The 20,323-nt window shown below is 41.8% G+C and overlaps 1 protein-coding gene across 5 annotated transcripts in view; it reads left to right on the top strand.

Annotated features, from left to right (window-relative positions):
• ITPR1 (inositol 1,4,5-trisphosphate receptor type 1) overlaps positions 1 to 20,323 on the top strand; it is a 346,510-nt gene that overhangs the window by 19,595 nt on the left and 306,592 nt on the right. For all 5 annotated transcript variants that reach the window (XM_038772880.1, XM_038772879.1, XM_038772878.1 and 2 more), the window contains 2 exons: positions 3,952 to 4,058; positions 10,196 to 10,266. In XM_038772880.1, the coding sequence (XP_038628808.1) occupies positions 3,967 to 4,058; positions 10,196 to 10,266 (163 nt within the window). In that variant the 5' untranslated portion in view covers positions 3,952 to 3,966. The remainder of the gene's footprint in view (positions 1 to 3,951; positions 4,059 to 10,195; positions 10,267 to 20,323) is intronic.

Below are 20,323 nucleotides of genomic sequence, written 5' to 3'. Positions count from 1 at the left end.
CGGTAATGCAGGTGGTATCCCAAAATATCAGTATTTATTGAGTGCCTAGTGTATGCAGAACATTGTCCTAGGTGCGAAAAAGTTTCCGACCTGATTACTGGCCTGCAAAAGACAAGCAGAGTTGAATGGAGAAGTCTACAGGAGTTTAAAAAATGTCAGAATAGTTGGTTAAATTGATAGCAAGTGAAAAATAAAGACATAAGTGTTGTAATCAATGGTATTTATTGAGCGCTTATGGTGTTCAGGGCACTGTACTTGTACAGAGCACTTGGGAGAGTACAGTATAACAGAGTTGGTAGACACGTTCCCTGCCCACAACGAAAATACAGTCTGCGGTGGCTGAGGGGACCAAAATCCTACTTGGAGGGGAAGAGTTTCTAGAAGAGCTTTGAAGGAGGAGCTTGGAGCAGTAGAACGGAGTAGGGTGGGGAAAGGGATGGGTCAATGGTATGTATTTATTGATGCCTGTTTACGTTTTGATGTCTTTCTCCCCCTTCTAGACTTGGAGCCCATTGTCGGCAGGGATTGCCTCTGTTGCTGAATTGTACTTTCCAAGTGCTTAGTACAGTGCTCTGCACACAGTAAGCACTCAATAAATACGATTGAATGAATGCGAAGCACTTGGAAGAGTAGGCAGAGGAAGTATACAGCATCCCTTCCCTTGAGGAGTTTAGAATCTAGTGAGGGAGGCAGACATGAAAATAAATTACAGATCAACGAAGGAGCAGAGAGGAAGGATATGTAGGATGCTCAGGGGTGATAACACTTGCTTCTCCCTACCTCCCAGGAATGCTGGGCTCTGGAAAATTATTTGGAAAAAATAAAAGAACTCTCCAAATGCAAGGGATTCAATTGTTATTCTTTTAGATGGAAAGTAGTGGGGAGCCATTAAAGATTTTTTTTTTTTTAGGAGCAGTTATGTGCCCCAGCCATCATTTCAGAAAGATGTTATGTGCAGTTGTATTTGTAACTGAAGAAGGCTAGAAGGATGGCGCGAGACCAATAAGGAGACTGATAGGATAGTCCGTTCATTCAGTTGTATTTATTAAGTGCTTACTGTGTACAGAGCACTGTACTAAGAGCTTGGGAAAAGACAATACAACAATAAACAGTGACATTCCCTGCCCACAGCGAGCTCACAGTCTAGAAGGAAATAGTCCATCTGGGAGGTAATATGGGCTTGGAGTTGTCAGGTGAATAAGGGGTGAGTGGAAGCACCATGGCCTAGTGAATAAAGCATAGGCCTGGGGGCCAGGTGACCTGAGTTCTAATCCAGGCTCTGCCACTTGATTGCTGTGACCTTGGGCAAGTCACTTAACTCTCTGTGCCTCAGTTCTCTCAGCTGTAAAATGGGGATTAAGACTTGTGAGCCCCATGTGGGACATGGACTGTGTCCAACCTGATTAGCTTGTATCTACCCCAGTGCTTTGTGTAGCTCCTGGCATGTAGTAAGCGCTTAACAAATACCAGACTGTGAGCCCACTGTTGGGTAGGGACCGTCTCCATGTGTTGCCAACTTGTACTTCCCAAGTGCTTAGTACAGTGCTCTGCACACAGTAAGCGCTCAATAAATCCGATTGATTATAGAGAAAGAATTGGAGTCTGGTTGTGGGAGGTAAATGTGACACCAGGGTCAAAAATGACACCAAGAATGTGAGCTTGTGGGACAGGAAGGAGGATGGTGATGTTGTAGGTGACGTCCTAGTAAAGTCAGGGACCGAAAAGACCAATCAAATGCTGGATGCTGGACATATGAGGAAGGGGATAGAAAATAAAACAGATATAGCTTTGCCACAATATAAAATCAGTGTATGTCTGTAAGATGTGATTCTGATCTCCACATTTTATGAATGAAATAGAGTTGGAAACTGTACAGGGAAGGGCAACCAACATGAGAGGAGGGATGGAGGATAGGCTGAAAAGTTTGGAATTTGTCAGTCTGGAAAGATGGAGGCTGAGGGGGAGTCTAATTGAGAATGCAAAATCGTAAAATACATGGACAGAGAGAGCATGAAATGGTTGTTTCATTGTTGTTCCACAATAGTAGGACAAGTAACCACCTAATGAAGCCTGAAGGTGGTAGGTCAAAACAAAAGGAACACTTCTTCACATGGCAATAACAATAATAATGATAATTGTGGTATTTAGGTGCTTACTATGTTCAAAGCGCTGAAGCTTAAATATAAGCAGATCAGACACAGCCCCTATCCTACATGGGGCTCACAGTGTGAGGGAAGGAGAACGGGTATTGTATCCCCATTTTACAGATGAAGTAACTGAGGCACAAAGAAGTCATGACTTGCCCAAGTTCCCACAGCAAGCAAGAGGCAGAGTAGGATTAGAACCCAGGTCCTTTGATTCCTGGTCCTGGGTTCCTTCCGCTAATAGTAAACAGAAGTTGTGCAGCCTGAACCTATCACTAGGTTCAAGAAAGGTTTGGGTACATTCCTGGACAAGAGGGAACTTTAGCACTGTAAGGGTTACCATCCTCTACTGTTCCTTTAGGCGTTCTGTTGTCGCTGTCGGAAAAAGAATGCCCAATAAGATTGAACCATTGGTCTGAACCAGCAGTGGAACTTTTTTTTTTAACCAGGTTGAAATTTATTTCAGGAAAATCTAGTCCAGACTGAAAGTTTAGTTTTTACCTGCTAAGTTTCAAAGTCTAGTTATTAGTTCCCGTTATTCCTAAGTAGGCTTTGGTACCGAACCCTTTCACGGCAGAAAACGACCTATTGAGCCTAATAAGATGTAGAACGTCTAAGCCAGCAGACCTCAGTGTGTTTGTCAACTCTTGTATTGGACTTTCCCACGTGCTTAATACAGTGTTTTGCACACATTAAGTGCTCAGTAAATACCATTGATTGACTTCGTTAGTTTGGTGGCCTTTATGCCTTATGAGAATCTGGTTTGGGTAAATGTTGAATAAACCTAAAAGGTTTGCACCCATATATGGGATTCCTATGTTTCCGTTATATAGTTTATCATGTCTGCATAAATTTTGGCCTCTCCGGAGAACACATTTATTTTGAAATTGTTGGTGACTCATGTTCAATGGCTTGTATTAAACCCATTGCTCCTCTTCTGCAAAGGAGATGAGGAGGAAACCACGTCTTTTTTTTTTTTTTTTGCCTCTGTCTGTTTAAAGGGGTTTATAAGGCTGAATTAGAAAAATTAACATTTTTTGGGACAATACCCCCTGCCCAACTGAGGATTTTTTTGAATACCTGGTGCTCCATTCTCATTTATATATATATTTGTGAGTGAAAAAAGACCGTGGAGTGGATGAGAAAGAGTATCAGCATTCCATGAAGGGAATTTTGACTCATTACAGGGGGGTTGCTGCTTTGCCTTTCCTAGAGAACATGGTGCTGGAAAGGAATTTAGAATAATTTCCTTAGCAAAATCTCTTCTTCTCGGAACTAATTTGGTAGCCAACTTTACTTTTTCTTTATTAAAATTTCATTCAGTTCTTCTGATTCTTTGGAATGTGCACAGTACATCATTTTTATGCCAGTCACTTTCTTTTCAGTCAGTATTCCCTCAAGGAAACTCTATATATGCTCATCCGATTCATACATCATTTTCATCAACTCCTTAATCACCCAGAGTCTCTTTTCTGAGTTCTTACCGAGCTCCTTCCAGCCTTCCCATTCAAAATATATTTGTACGTCTGAGGAATCGTAAAGCTGTATATGGTACAACAGATGCGGTTGCAGCTGAAAGAAAGGTCTTCACCCCTGGTCAGACATTCTGAAATGCATTTAAAGAAATAGTTTTGTTTTCTACTGAGGTTCTTATCTCCTTGAAAATGACTTGCCTGTCAAAGTCCTATTTGTGTCTGATTTTGAGGTCTCTCAAAAATGATGTAGAAACGATTTGGGGATTTGTTTTTTGAATTGGTGGTTCGTCATCTCTTTTGTTCTAATAGTCTTTCACATTTCTCTTGTTTAGATCATCAAGGAAGACATGTCTGACAAGATGTCTAGTTTCCTACATATTGGGGACATTTGTTCCCTATATGCAGAGGGATCGACGAATGGATTTATCAGCACCTTGGGGTAAGAGCAATTTGAACCAACTGGGGTGGGTTCTCATAAGTCCAGGGCATGCTGGGGCTAAAGCATTTAAGACTTGGACAGGTTTAGAAGATTGACTCCTCTGTCCCAAATCGGGAGTAGTCAGCCAATATTCCTAGTTGAACTAAGAATGTTTAGGTGGCCTTGTTTATTTAGTTTATCAGAATTCTGCTAAAAGCTAAAGTGGAGCACTAACACACAGTATACCTTGTGCAGATGGTTTTAAGAGAAAACAAGCTCAGGATCTGGGTCAGATTACAAAGATATATGGCATAGTAAAGGAATGAGAAGGCAAATCATCAATCAATCCCTATTTGTGCCTGCACAGAAAGCTTTTAGTGTGGTTCAGACAAACTGTAATGGGGACCAGGATAGCGTGGAGAATTGAAATCCCTCAGATAATACAAAACTTGTATTAAGTATAAGCTTGTTTCCCCCATGAAGCCTTTTCACTAGAATGACTGAAAACTAGTGGATATATATATATGTATATATGTTTGTACATATTTGTTACTCTATTTTACTTGTACATATCTATTCTATTTATTTTATTTTGTTAGTATGTTTGGTTTTGTTCTCTGTCTCCCCCTTTTAGACTGTGAGCCCACTGTTGGGTAGGGACTGTCTCTAGATGTTACCAACTTGTACTTCCCAGGCGCTTAGTACAGTGCTCTGCACACAGTAAGCGCTCAATAAATACGATTGATGATAGTGGAATGGACTAGTTGTCTTCCCCACTCACACACACACACACTCTCTCTCTCTCTCTCTCTCTCTCTCTCTCTCTCTCTCTCTCTTTTTTTGCTCTGTCCATACTCTGAGTTAGAATCAGCAGAAGTGGGATCTGGATATTTCTCCAAACTGGGCAATCACAAATTTGCTGCCGCAGTTATTTACATTGCTAACTTAGGTACAAGTTATTCTAAAAATAGATGGGAGAGGGGAGCGGAAAGCTCTACTGAGACAGTCATTTTGGCAAAAGAGCCTGTCTTTCAGTCACATCTGTTTAAAGGATACTGCAATGAGTTGGGCTCTTTATTCATACCTATTATTATTTCCTGGCTGTCATTTAGTAAGACATCTAGAAGGAATTTGTCAGAGATGATAAAATAATCAATTAGTTGATCTGATTATGTGTTTCCTGACCTTCAGAAGCGGGAGTCCAAAGCAAACAGTGTCTTCATGTTGGTGCCCAGAGCTATTAACCCCATGCTTCCTGACTTGTTTCCCTCTTCCTCTTTCTCTGGGATTCACTCTAGGCTCTTCATTAAATTGTTTACACTACTGCTTCGTAGATCAGGAGATAGGTCCCCAGGGAGTTTGTAGATAGGTCAGCTGGTCACTCTGGGCCATTTCAGATTCCAAGCATTTCTTACTGCCTTGTGTTTTCATCCGTATTGCAAGTAATTAGGGAATAAAACATTCTCAGTCAGTGGCATCACAAGATGGTGGCACCCTTGTGCTTTGAAATAGAAACCTCATTGGTGCTTTAAACATGAACTATGTTTCCATGTTGACACGTCATCTCTAAATTAGTTCATTTTAGATTGAATTTGGTACTTGACCTGAAGAAAGTTAGAAAATTCCAGTTAAGGGATCTCTTTAGTCCTGGCAGGATATTAATAAGAGGGGAATGATGATGGGGTAAAGGATGAAACAGCTTTGCTGTTCATTCCCCTCTTTAAAAACAAACCTCTAGTTAAAAAAAAAATCCCTGCTTCATATTCCTATAAGATGTATGTTCTTTGCTTTACTGCCACTTCCTCACGTTGTTTTCTAAACATAGACTTACTGCTCTTGGTGGTCATATAAATCACTGAGGAGACTAATAGGTCTGATTTTTTTTTAGTCAAGATAACTTTTAACCTTAAGCCTATTGCTCTCTTCATGTTAAGATAATTTATTTAGCTCTTCTGCTGAAAGATGCCTTTGCAAGATATTTTGTGCTTTTGACATGAGGGTTTCTTCAGCAGTATAAATAGGGCTATGTAAAATTACAGGGAAGCCTGGACACTCATTTTAAAAATGCCCCATTCATTTTAATTTGGCAGAAGGGGCTTAAACATTGATGAAGCAGAGTCCAGCTGCAAGATTCTCATTAAGAACCCTTATTTTCAGTCTCCTTTCTGACAATTCTGACAATTCAGTCTCCTTTCTGACAATAGAGAAGCAGTGTGGCTCAGTGGAAAGAGCCCGGGCTTTGGAGTCAGAGGTCATGGGTTCAAATCCCGGCTCCGCCAATTGTCAGCTGTGTGACTTTGGGCCAGTCACTTAACTTCTCAGTTCCCTCATCTGGAAAATGGGGATTAAGATTGTGAGCCCACGTGGGACAACCTGATCACCTTGTACCCCACCCAGCGCTTAGAACAGAGCTTTGCACATAGTAAGTGCTTAACAAATACCATCATTATTATTATTAATAATTCAAAAGTAGTATCTCCATAATAGTTAAAAATTCCAACTTCTGAGCGCTCACTTCCAATGCAGTGGATTTTACGTGCCATTCTTGATTTCTCTAACTCAGGAGTAGTGTTACTTTATTTTCCACCCCTTCCCCTCTCCCCCAAACACACACATGCATGCACGCACACCCCTTCTCCGACAAATATAGCCTACTTGGGAGACCTTAGAAAAGGCTTGGGGTCTAATATTGACTGTGCTTTTAAACAGGTCACTTGTCCTTATCTGGGCATCAATTTACCCCTTCTTGAAATGTGTTAAGAATTTCTTTTCGTTCCTCAAAGGGATGTAGATGTTTAAGGAGACATTGTGCAGATTCACCTGAGTGAGTAAACTACTCCTTGCATTTTAGGAATTTTCCTTTGAGTTGGTGGATTTCTGGCATGTTTCTTTGCATCTTAATACTTTAAGCCATTTATTAAATTACAGCTTCAGGTGACCTGAAAGTGTTAATGTATCAAAAAAAATCTAAGAGAATGACACTTAATCACCTGACTAGAAAATAATAATAATTATGGTATTTAAGTGTTTACTATATGCCAAGCACTGTTCTAAATACTGGGATTACAAGGTAATCAGGTGCCTGTCCCATGTGGGGCTCATAGTCTCAGTCCCCGTTTTACTGATGAGGTAACTGAGGCACAGAGAAGTTAAGTGACTTTCCCAAGGTCACACAGCATACAAGTGGCGGAGCCAGGATTAGAACCCACAACCTCCGACTCCCAAGTCCGTATTCTTGCCACTAGGCTATGCTGCTTCTTTCATGTTTTTCATGTTTCTACCAATATGCTAAATCAAACCCAAGTACGTTTTAGGGTTGAGGTTCTTTCCTAGACAGTCAGTGTATGTATGTCTCAGAAAATATATTGTCCTGTACATTCAAATTCACAATAAAATTGAAAAATATTAGTCCTTGCAGGTAGTTACAATGGCTCTCCCGACTGCTTAGTGCAGTGCTGTGCACACAGTAAGCATTCAGTAAATACCATTCATTACCCACTGAATTTGAACACATAAAAATACAAAATAATAAGTGTGGTATTTATATGCTTGCTATGTGCCAAGCACTGTACTAAACACTGAGGTAGATACAATATAATCAGGTCCCACATGGACCTCACAGTCTAAGTAGGAGGGAGGACAGGTATTGAATCCCCATTTTGTCAGTGAGGGAACTTAAACACAGAGTTAAGTGACTTGCCCAAGCTTCCACAGCAGGTACGTGATGGAGCTGGGATTAGAACCCAGGGCTTCTGTCTCCCAGGCCTGTGCTCTTTCCACTAGGTCATGCTGCTGCCTAACACATGAACAGTCAACACTACTCAGCACGGATACTGATTCTTAGTATGCCATTGCATTGGATTACTGAAATCATTATAAAAACTGCTATTAAAATTCCATGGTACACAGTTTCCAGCTACTCCAGCAGAAGATTACAACCTGATACCCTATTGCCTATGCTGAGGTACTTAATGAGGATGATCCTGGAAATATTGGCAGTTCTTCACCCAGATTGTATGATTGTGAACCCCTTGAGGGACAGGGACCACATCTAATCATCACCTATGCCTTCTCTTCCAGTGCTTAGTACTGTGCCCTGCCCAGAGTAAGTGATTAATAAATGCTAGTAGTATGAACAGCCCAAATACACGCTCATGTTGGGAAGATAAGGGTACATCTATTTCCAAAGAGTGTACTGTCTTCATTTCTCAGTGCTTAGCTCCACATGTAAGTGGCGTCACTGCATCTGGGAGCTGATGGGAGGCTGAATACACACACACTCACACACACACACACACACACACACTCTCTCTCTCTCTCTCTCTCTCTCTCTCTCTCTCTCTCTTTCTCCCCCCCCCCAACCTTGTTTAGCTGTTGTGTCCGGCAAAGTACTGTGCTGAACACATGATGTGGCTCTTCCTTGAGCCACCATTTCCATGTTAGCAGTTTGGTACAGTGGAGTGGTCACTGTAGCGACCCTTTGCCATGTGAACCCCAGCTGTGTGGATCAAACCTTTGTGTTTTCCCCACCTCCACAGTGGCCCGGTAGGGCCATCTTAACAGACACCCTGCTGTGGCAGCTGATGTGGAATTCTGACCTTCCTGGGTTTTTCTGCTCAGATTGCATTAGTGGAACAGCTGCTCTTTTTCTTCCTGCACATCTCTCTCTCTCTCTTTTTTTTTTTCCTTCTATGGAATTTAAGTGCTTACCATGTGCCAAGCACCGGACCAAACACTGGGGTAGATACAAGGTAATCAGGTTGGACACAGTCAGTGTCCCACATGGGGTTCACAGTCTTTATCCCCAGTTTACAGATAACTGAGGCACAGAAAACTTAATGATTTGCCCAAGGTCACGCAGCAGACAAGTGGCGGAGCTGGGATTGGAACGTAGGTCTTTCCGACTCCCGGGCCCAGGCTCTATCCGCTAGGTCACGCTGCTTCTTCCCTTCTTGAACTCACATGCAGACCAGATATTTTTCCTAGGACTGATGTATAGGTTTTGGGCTGAGCGGGTGAACCTGCCATATTTGTTTGCTTATCCTCAGATAGATGCATTTCATCAAATGTGCCTCAAACTGACATCTTATGGTCACTCCTGGCCATCGGTATTCTCTCTGTCTTTTTCATTACTTACTCATTGACACTTCACTTTTTCTATCTATAGTCTTATCTTTCTTAGCAGAAGGGGAACCAGGGAGGCAGGCTTGGGGGGACTTTTAAGGTTCTCTTCCAATTGATCATTTTCATCATTAGCCTCCTAATCACCGACTGTGAGCTGGTATGGGTGGATGGATGGGAAAAGACAGTATAGATATCAGCTGGGATACAGAAGGCAGTATGTCTGCCTCTGGATATGGCATCTGTGACCTAACAGTCTTCTTTACGTCAGAAAATAGTATGACTCATCCTTTACGCAGTTAGTCAGTGGGAGAAAACCAAAGAGAACATACCCCGATAACTGTGATTTCAACCGCAGGAGCGGAGCTGGTCGTCGTCATTGATTTAGCTCTGGGAACCATGGAAAGGTGTTGGCGTGGGTTGATTCCTGGGAGATGGTATCAATATCATGGACATCAATATCAGTGGACTGTGAGCCCACTGTTGGGTAGGGACCGTCTCTATATGTTGCCAACTTGTACTTCCCAAGCACTTAGTACAGTGCTCTGCACACAGTAAGCGCTCGGTAAATACGATTGAATTGAATGAGTATGGCATTGGGTGGAGTAAAGGACTAGATCTTTTTATTTCATATCAAATGAGGATTCCAATAATAACAATTGTGGTATTCGCTAAGCTTCTTCAATATGCACACAGTCAGTGCTCAGTAAATACCATTGATTGGTGTGTCCAGGACTGTACTAAGTGCTGGGGTGGACACAGGTTTATCAGGTTGGACTTAGTCCCTGTGCCACATGGGATTCACAGTTTAAGTAGGAGGAGGGAGAACTGGTATAGAATTCCCATTTTACAGATGAGGTAACTGAGGCACAGAGAAATTAAGTGACTTGCCCAAGGTCACCCAGCAGATAAGTGGCAGAACTGGGATTAGAATCCAGGTCCTCTGGCTCCCAGGCCTATCTCATTCCACTAGACCATACTGGTTCTCATTTCCTGAACTTGGCTGAATATGTAACTGATGCTTTTTTCCTTTGCAGCCTTGTGGATGATCGATGTGTCGTGCAACCAGAAGCAGGAGATCTTAACAACCCACCCAAAAAGTTCAGAGGTAAGGTAACTGAATTGTGCTCCAGTGACCCACTCCATATCAACGTGTTGAAAGACTTAAGAATCCTTAAAGAGTGTATGTGATTTTAATGATAGTTTACTTCTCTGTTGAAATGGGACTACTTCATTTCAAAGTAAGATTACTTGTCAGTCTACTTTTTGCCTCAAAATGTAGTTTTTGGCAGAAAAAAGTTAAATGCCAGGCAAATTAAGATATTCAGTGGATTGCTTCTTGAAGACTTTGATTGGCTGTCTAGGATTTTTTTATCAAGTGCTATTTAAGTTTGGAGTTGTTCTTTGCAGTTACAGTAAAAGGAGTGTGAATTAGATCCCATGGAGCGTTTACTTCAAGAGAGCTTCCTATGCCTGATGAACCATTTCTTCATTGATATCTGTGGCTATGAAGAACACAGGAAATGACTTCTTAATGATTTCATTTTGGCAGTTAGAGAAGAGATAGCTGGGCAGTTTGACTACCTATGCTTGAATTTCTTCTACAACTTTGGATCAACTCTCCAATTCTTTTCTTAACTCTTCAAGTAAATTTTTTAAGAAGGCATAAAAATCATACTTAGGGTGGCCACTTGAATGGCAAGTTGTGCTGTCCTTTTTAGTTGTCTTAATAGGATGGTGTATTCCTGAGAGTCTTAGTCTGAAAGAGCACAAGTTTTATAGAGGGTGGAGTGAGAAGCATAGTACTTACTGTGAGGGAGCTAGGGGAACTTTGATTTTCAGGGAAGACTATACTGAGAAGGTGGCAGAAGCTGAAACTAGAAAGGAAATTTGACTCCGTGCTTCATAGAGTTGGTACAGGAGTATCTCAAGGAAATGTTTTTACTGGGCTCTGGGCACCATTTTACTGTTTCATTAATTTTGCCACAGGCTTTGGCCTGGGTTTCCGGATATGAAGTGGGTTCTTGCTTTATTTCTTCCTTCATTTTATGTCCTTGAAGTAAGAATATTAAAAAAAAAATATTGACAGGAGTATCTGGACCTGGCTTTTCCTAGGGCTGTTCCTTTCTGTGCCTGGCCCAGAAGCTCCTGAGGTATGGCTAGGGAAGATATCTTCCAGACCTAGAGGTCAGTGCTGCAGGGGAGTTTCACTGTACATGTGCAAAGCCCAACAGCAAGGTTTTCTAGAGTAGATAAACTCAGGCTTTCCCAGAAGAGTTTGGGAGTCAAAGGAGTAGGAGAAACAGCACTGGGAAGATTTCTGTTTATTTGATATTAACTTAATAAAATTCAAAATACCACATAATAGTGATAATAACTGGTATTTGTTGAGTGCTTACTATTTGCCAGGCGCTGTACTAAGCACTGGGGTGGATACAATGTGGCTCAGTGGAAAGAGCACGGGCTTTGGAGTCAGACGTCATGGGTTCAAATCCCCGCTCCGCCAATTGTCAGCTGTGTGACTTTGGGCAAGTCACTTAACTTCTCTGGGCCTCAGTTACCTCGTCTGTAAAATGGGGATTAAGACTGTGAGCCCACCGTGGGACAACCTGATCACCTTGTAACCTCCCCAGCGCTTAGAACAGTGCTTACACATAGTAAGCACTTAATAAATGCCATTGTTATTATTATTATAAGCACCCTGCCCCACATGGGGTTCACAGTCTCAATCCCCATTTTACAGATGAGATAACTGAGGCATAGTGAAGTGATTTGCCCAAGGTCACGCAGCAGACAAGTGGTGGAGCCCCGCGGGATTAGATGAAGTAGCAGTCGAGTATTTTTGTTGGGAGCGGAGGCATTACTTTAGAAAGGACCGATTTAGTTTCAACAGTTTTGTAAAGAAGCAGGATCTAGTGGAAAAAGCACCAGTGAATGTGCTTCTAGTTTTTGTCGTGCTAGACCAAGAGGCCTTCCCCGACTAAGCCTTCATTTCCCCTTACTCCCTCTCACTTCTGCATTGCCCTTGCACTTTGATCTGTACCCTTTATTCACTGCACAGCACTTAAGTACACATCAGTAATTTATTTGAATGTCTGTCTTCCTCTAGACTGTAAGATCCTTGCGGACAGGGAATGTGTCTACCAACTCTGTTATATTGTACTCTCCCAAGGGCTTAGTACTGTGCTCTGCACACAGTGAGCACTCAATAAATGTGATTGATTGCTACTGACTTAATGACCTTGGTCAGATCACTTAAACTTGTTGAACCTTAGTTTTGCCATCTTTAAAGTGGGGGTGGCTGTCTATTACAGGAATGTTGTTTGTCTGAAGTGAGATAATAGAGCGAAATGACTGAGGTCTGGAGAAGAAAGACAATTTGCAATCCAAGGTAGTAGCATTGTAGAGCATTGCAGTCACGTGAACAGGGGAGGGGACTGATTGCCTAAACCAGTTCAAGGAGGTATCATTAATTGCGCTAGTGTTATATTTTCAGTAGCTAAAAAGTATTTTAGCAGATTTTGCTAATATAAAAAGTGATGAAAAAGAAAAAAGAATTCTATACCCGGATCTCCAATAATGAGGGGGTTGCGTTGTTGCAAAGCCCCACGCTAAGGAAATTTCACATGATAGTACTTCATCCAGTGTCACACACCTGCACACAAACTTTCTGCCAGTATCACATCACTCACAATCAAAACAGGCATGTGTTGCCACATAAATGTCTTCTAATTTTCCTAATCAAAATGAATAGTGAAAACACGAGTTCTGGCAGTGACTTGACTTGTTGACAGTATTCTCAAAGAGGTTATTCTTTAAAATTGTATGCTGCTTTACATTTGTGAAGAAAACTGATTTCAAATGAACAGTGCTTAAAACCTGGCAAATGTAGGTCAGTTACTACTTAAAATCCACTAAAAATGGAGATGAAGGTGCACGACACTGGTAGATTTCCTTGGATAGTTGATCTTTTCTCCAAGTGCAAGGCATGATGTTTACTTCAACTAGAGGTACATTTTCTAAGTCAGAAGACTGCACTGTGATGCAGAATGATTTTTCCAGTTCATATTTTTCAGGGCTAATTTTATAGGCCTGTCTTTTGAAAGGCATCACTGCCTTTACAAATACATGCACATTTGAACTTGATGTGTTTGTACAATAATTTCATTGTGTGGAGTACAGTTCAGTAATCCATGATTATTTCTAATCTGTATTTCCTGCTGTCACCAGTTCACACTGGATTCAATTTATACATTTGAAAAAGAAGTGAACTGGGAGAACATCTGAATAGAAGAGATTTTTATATCTTAAGCAGAGCCAAACTGCACTGTCCTTTTGATTTTTTTGTACATCATTGCTCGCCATATTGTTTTATGTAAGGAAGATTACTACCATTTATTCTTAAATGGATGTGAAAGCCTTTCATTGACAAATGGATTTCATCTGTAACCCAGGGTTCATTAAACATCAGGTTCTGAAGATTTTTTTTCTATATTGCTCTTTGTTTCCATGTAGGATTTTTTTTCCATTTCAAAATGAGCATTGCTATGAGAAGTTTCTCATCTGACATTCCAAGTGACAGTCCTCCTCCTCAAGTGAAACCTCAGTACAGAACCAAAATAGCTTGTTTTTACATGTTCAGATATGCTAGCAAAGAGTTAACCCATGGGAGCATTGGCGTTTCTCTGATGTTTCAAAGTAAAATCCTGAAATAAATTGCTATTTTGTGCTGTGAGAATATCTTCTGTCCCAACTACATCTGCAGGAATGAAACATTGGCTCCACATCTGTTGCACATCAGCCAAATCCATTGCGTTATCTGAATTAATTTTGGACAGTAACATTATCCCCTTTGAAGTGATTCAGAAGAACTGGGCCGTTTTGTAACCCAATTACCACCTTCATTTTTGTTTGAAAATGGGAAGATTTCTAGGTTCAAATTGCCCCTGAAGATTATGTAACAACAGTGCCTTTTCTTATGAAATGGGTTTTATTGCAAGAAAGTGACTTCCTTAGCTGGATGCGGGAAGCAGATTGTGTGGAGTAGGTTTTATTTTGCCAGTGTCAGCTCCAACTGGCATTTCATTTTGATTTTAGCAGTCTTTCCTCTCCAAACTTTAACCTATAGGTTTGTTTTGGTCTTAGTATAAATTGAGATGGTAGGAGCGGGACACGTCATTATGCAGTGGGTGGGATGTGCTAATCTTTTTCATTAGATTCGGGAGGAAGTGAGGTTGTCTCCTACTCCTCGATTTTGACGTCCAGAACAAAGTGCTATTCTTGAAACATGCCAACTGCGCAAAAGGCTTAGGGCTAAATTCTGAGTTTAGGATAAAAGTTTTTGTTGGTGGAGGTTTCCTGACCCAGGAGTAACCCCTTTGTTCAGGGAGGGAGGTTGCCTTAGAGGGAGAGAAACTTGTAGAACTGGGCTTATGAGGATTGGGAGAGGGAATGGGGATGAGGAAAGAAGAGATCCGTGACTGTATATTCTTATCATTCACTAACATCCTGCTAGACTGTAAGCTCTTTGAGCTACCTTCTCTACTGCACTCTCCCAAGTGCCTAGCACAGTGCTGTGCACACAGTAAGTGCTCAATAAATACCATCAATTGCATATCTGTCACTGTATTAGGACCATGGAGACTGCTACCATTGTGTGCCTTACATTGCAAGATAGACCCATCGACATGGACAGAGGAGAAAAGGGATTGTGCGAAAAAACAGATACAAATATAATAGGTTTTTTTTTGACCTGATAGAGGACAGACCTTACCTTGCATTTTGTTTTCTTTTGCAAATGTTTCCCCCTTTGAACAGTCTATCTGTTCTGCGGACTGGGTGAGGTGAGAGAGTTTTTTGATGGTATGTGGAGTCTCACGTTGGGCACGACAGATGAGACTTGGGGCCGAAAATCTGCATGGAGGAATTTTTTTATAGTGCGGTTGGTTCGCACGGTACCACTCACACTCTCTTATTTCTCATTCCTGCCAGTCATGTTCCACTGAGGCTTCTAGAGCGACAAATGAGTGACTGCAGCATTATGCCAGTGCTGTGCCTCAGTGCCATAACCCAATAGGTGGTTGCCTTGGTAGCTGCTGTGCACTTTGACTCCCACACAAGTCAGCTATTTTCAGGATTCCCTCTGGCTCTGTCCACCTTGGGGGATGGCCTAGTTGGTCCTTTGGATCAAGACCTTCAGAGCCAGAACTAGAATTCAGGTCTCTTGACTCCTAGAGCTATGTTCTTTCCACCGGCCCACGAGTAGGGCTTGGGAAGGAGTTATGAAGGAGAGAGTGAGGTGGGGTATAGAGAGTTGGATGAAAGCATTCTGAGGCTGTGGAAAAAATGATAATGGAGAGAAGAGAAGGGAATGTGGCCTAGTAGATAAAGCAGGCCTGGGAGTCAGAGGGACCTGGGTCCTAGTCCCAGCTCTGCCACTTGTCTGCTGTGTGACCTTGGGCAAGTCACTTCACTTCTCTGTGCCTCAGTTCCCTCACCTGTAAAGTGGAGATTAAGACTGTGATCCCCATGTAGGACATAGACTGTGACCAACCTGATTACCTTGTATCTGCCTCAGAGCTTAGAACAGTGCCTTGGAACATAGTAAGTGCTTACCGAATACTGTAAAAAAAGGAACTGAGATTTCCAAGGACCAGGACATGGTGGTAGTGGGGAAAGAATAGAAGAGAAAAGATGGGAACATTGCAGTGATTATTCTCTTAGACGATGTACTGACCTACCTGATCTTTACTCGTAGTAATAGGAATTGCGGTATTTACAAATCACTGAGCTAGGAAAAACACTAGGAAATACAGAGGTAAAAATTAGACACAGTCCCTCACAATCTAAAAATGAGAGGGTACAGGGGTTGGGCGAAAAACACATAAGGAAGGATGAAACAACAAAAATGGTATAAAAGAGAAGGACAATGATCTAAGCAACAAGAAGGTTGGACAGCACAGTGAGACTGTGAGCCCACTGTTGGGTAGGGACTGTCTCTGTGTGTTGCCAATTTGTACTTCCCAAGCACTTAGTACAGTGCTCTGCACATAGTAAGCGCTCAATAAATACGATTGATGATGATGATGAAGAACAGAGTTTGGAGCTCCTAGTGGCTCAGAAGCAGTCACAGTCTTCCCAGCAGGCTGAAAATTGAAAAGGCCTCATGCTGTCACTGCTTCGTCACACCCAGATTGTAAGCTCCTTGAAGGCAGGAATCAGGTCTACTAGCTGTTGCACTCTCCCTAGTGCTTAGTACAGTACCCTGCACAGAGTTTTGGTTGCAGCGTGATGTAATGTTGGAGGAAACATTTGTGCATATGCACTTAGCTCAGAACAGGGGCTTTGCAATAACACATATAGTTGTCCTTCATATTCGAAGGAGAGATTCCACTAATGATGAAATTCACCTAGGAGTGTGAGTATGTGTGTGTGGCCACATTGAGCACACGAAAGGGCTGCCCCTTGCATTATTATGCTTACCGTCTGCAGTGCTTAGTGCTGTTTTCTCTTGCCTCATTTCTCATTCCTTACAAAGCTTTTGCTCCATAAGAACCTCTCTTTTTTTGATAGCAGTATGCCATGCTGGTCTATCCTCAGCAATCGATTCAATTTTCAGCTGGGATGGAGCAATGTGTGAGGCTTTGTTTTACCATATCCTTAGCAAGAATACAACCACCATATTAAAGAGTAATTGGATAAACGTAGCCTGGGAATCGACAGTACTTGATATCAGTCGGAGAGTACGCTTTACTTCCCCTGGGATGAAAGAAACTGGTGAAATGTGTTGATCTGAGAGCTGTATTAGTTGTGTTTCAGTCATTCAGTGGCATTTGAGTACCTTCCCTGGTACCTGCAGTGTACTAAGAGCTGGGGAAGAATATCGCGAAGAATCGAAAATAAGGGTCTCTGGTCCTCCCAGGGCTCACCGTCTAAAAGAAGGGCTGGGATGCTGGCAGGGAGTGCATGAGCAGGAAAAATGAACTCCACAAGGACAACGACAAACACTATAAGAGCTCCAGAACACTATGGTTGAAGGAACCCTTTTCAGGCTCCTCACCACTCAGACAGGGCTGTTCCTAAAGACCCTTGTACTAACCAAGTGTACATCATTTAATGGGAGATAAAATCAGGAGAAGGGTCTGGTCCAGTTTGAGCCAAGTCTAAGGAGTATGGTGCTTGGGTCTGGTGGACACATGGCTCGGCCCACCCCAACCTTCGACGTGTGTGTGGGGGTCGTATAGGGTCTCACTCATGCTCACATATGCTAGACTGTAAGCCCTGTGTGGGCAGGGATTGTCTCTATTGTTGAATTGTACTTTCCAAGTGCTTAGTACAGTGCTCTGCACACAGTAAGCGCTCAATAAATATGAATGTATGAATTTCTAGCCCCAGCGAGCATAGGAAGAAGCTTGTCAGTGGAGGCCCAAGAAGACTAGAAATCGAGGGGCACAGCCCTCCCCTGCATTGCTCTTTCTGACGGTGGGCAAGTCAGTCTTTCCACGGAGGTCTCTTCAGGGCTCTGTGCTGAACATTCTCTTTCCCCAGAGGTGGATGCCTACCTTGAGCTGTGGGCTTCTCAAGAATTTTTACAGGGTACCCAAATATGAGCCACGTAAATTTAGCCCATGTTCATTCTCCTCATTTTACCTTATTCCATAATCTGTCACTCAGAATACTACATTATGAGAGAGCCTCTTAGAGCTACCTAGTGAACTTTCCAGGACCTATGTGTGTTTAGGCGAGGAACAAGCAAGCTGTCTTTCTCAACAAGGGAAAAATGGAGAAAAGAGTTAAAGTTGGTGTGGTGGCACTTAGAGTGGGCCCCGACTCTATGGAACCAGGACTTGATGGCATAAAGCCAAATCTGGCTAGATTCAAGCTACGTTTAGGCCTCATTTAGGACCAACTCAGCTGCCTGAAAAGTTTATTTTTCCATAGGATTGGAGCAATCCAAATTAGGACAGTCCTGGGGGTTGGGAGGACACTATCTTGAGCATCCTAGGCATATCATGTGACTTCACACCTTCATGGGACTAGAAAATCTGGTTGAGAAAGTTTCTTCATTGCAATGCTAAATTAACAGGCTGATTTTTCTACGAACCATTTTCACAGACCCATTGTTTTCAGTTGTTGCTCGGCAACATTATTCCCTTTTTTTGGCAAGATATGGAAGGAATGAACCCATATCTTATTTAGATTTAAAAATACCCACATTGGGAGTAGTAGCTTAAATTTTGTTTGTTCTTTTGATCCTAATCCATAATGTGACTTAGCTTCATCACGGAAAAAAATATGATTATGCACTGCACTTATCTAGACCTGCAGAAGGTAATGCAATATATGAGTCTGTTTGAGGTGTGTGTTATGTTTGCGCCTTGGGGCATAGGGAGAAAATTTGTACTGATAGTCTTTAGCAGTGTTCTCCATGTTCTGTTAAATCAATTCATTTTTAATAAAAAGATTAATGTGTTTACAGTCTTTACTCTAGACTTACCAGTTAACCTCAATCTTGCACCAAAAGACTCCATTTAGAGAGAACAAAACTGTAATTTGGTACTTTTCCCAGGGCAACATATAACATTTGGAGAGTATTATATAACCACAGGGGCTGTGCATATGCGGCTTGGTTGTGCTGTATTCCCACTCACTCTAATGTATCCCAGGGTTTCTCCCTGCATGCTTGAGATATTGAGATTAATATATTAAGATTCTGGTCTTTCGATTCCCTCCTTCCTTCTCCTCGCCCTCCATTTTAGATACTGTTTAGGTCAGTCTGGCACTCTCTTTTTAGATCTGGATCTCCAGATATTGCAGATAATTTGGGATGAAAGTGTTCCCGTTTTTATGCATAAAACATAAAATTGTTTTTTAATGCAGAAAACATAAAACATTGTATACATGCATTAAAAATTTATACAATAACGTACCTTTTGGGTGATAGAGTTGGGAGAAATCTAAGCTGCTTCTTTGATCTTTACTGTATTGTAGTGTTTCACATTCATTCATTAAATGTGGGAGCTCAGATCTAAACGCTCTTGGATTCTCAGGTTACAATAATACAGGTATACCTTGCTGCGGGAGGGGTTTGCATTCCTGTAAACCACCACAGTTGGCAAATTTGTGAATGGCCAGGCATTTTCTAAGGAGAGGTGAGAAGCTCTGATTGTGTGGAACCCAGCCAAGCCCAGACTAGAGGGCTCAGCTGTGGCCCTAGGGAAAATCTGTTACCTCCCACTTTGTTAAGGGGCAATAGGCCTGTGACCCAGTGTGGCCTATAATTCAACAATTAAGTGAAGCATAATGACCTTGAACAGGAAATTTGTTGCAGTAGAATTACCGTGAAAAAGTTGGACTACTAACCAGGAGGAAAACCTGTGCGATATTGAGGGATAGTAGTTGGTTTTTACATGAAGCGATTGAAATTTGTGAGCTTGTTTATGCGAGGCCACAGCTGCAGGAATGATCATTAGAGAAAAGCAGTAAATATTGGTGGGAGATGTCCTTTTAGAAAAGTGCTATATGTAATCACATTCTTTAGCTCTACAGCCCTGATGGGGGTAGATGATGTTTCAGTGAGTTTGGCAATAATCCTTAAATGATCCTCTTTTGCAGAGAGAAAATTGCAGCACAGAGAGATTAAGCAATCTCATCAAGGTCACACAGTAAGTGGCCCAGCTAGGATTATCAGTTTTAGCCTGTGTTTTCCAGTCAAGTCCACTATACTACATCCCTTTTGTGCTGAATAAAAACTGTTAGTTATACTTCGATCAGAGGGGTAACATTCAAAGGATAGTTTTGATGTTAACCCATCTGAAATGTGATAAATAATTAAGAAACATTTATTTGTTTTTCACTTCAGAACAAGATAAATTTTTAATGCCAGAACCTATAATCCCTTTGAAGGCCTCCCCTCCTTGCCCCCCCTCCCCCCACTTTTTTTTTTTTTTTGGCCAGATTTGTTAGTTTTAAGCCTGGAGTTTTTCACTTGGATGAAAAAGCTGACTCACAAGAGACCTTGCTACTTAAAGTTTAAAAACTTGGGGCTCCAAATATTTCTCACTAAACAATCCAACAGCTCCTGCTGTTTTACTTCCTGTGGAAGGTCTTTCATCTGGAATGCATGGCAGGAGGACAGAGATAGATGAGAAGGAAGGAATCTCCTC

The sequence above is a fragment of the Tachyglossus aculeatus genome, chromosome X1 (genome assembly GCF_015852505.1).
Source record: "Tachyglossus aculeatus isolate mTacAcu1 chromosome X1, mTacAcu1.pri, whole genome shotgun sequence".
In the NCBI taxonomy this organism is placed as follows: Eukaryota; Metazoa; Chordata; class Mammalia; order Monotremata; family Tachyglossidae; genus Tachyglossus; species Tachyglossus aculeatus.
Note: the sequence above shows the minus strand (reverse complement) of the source record. Positions and strands in the feature narration are given on the sequence as shown.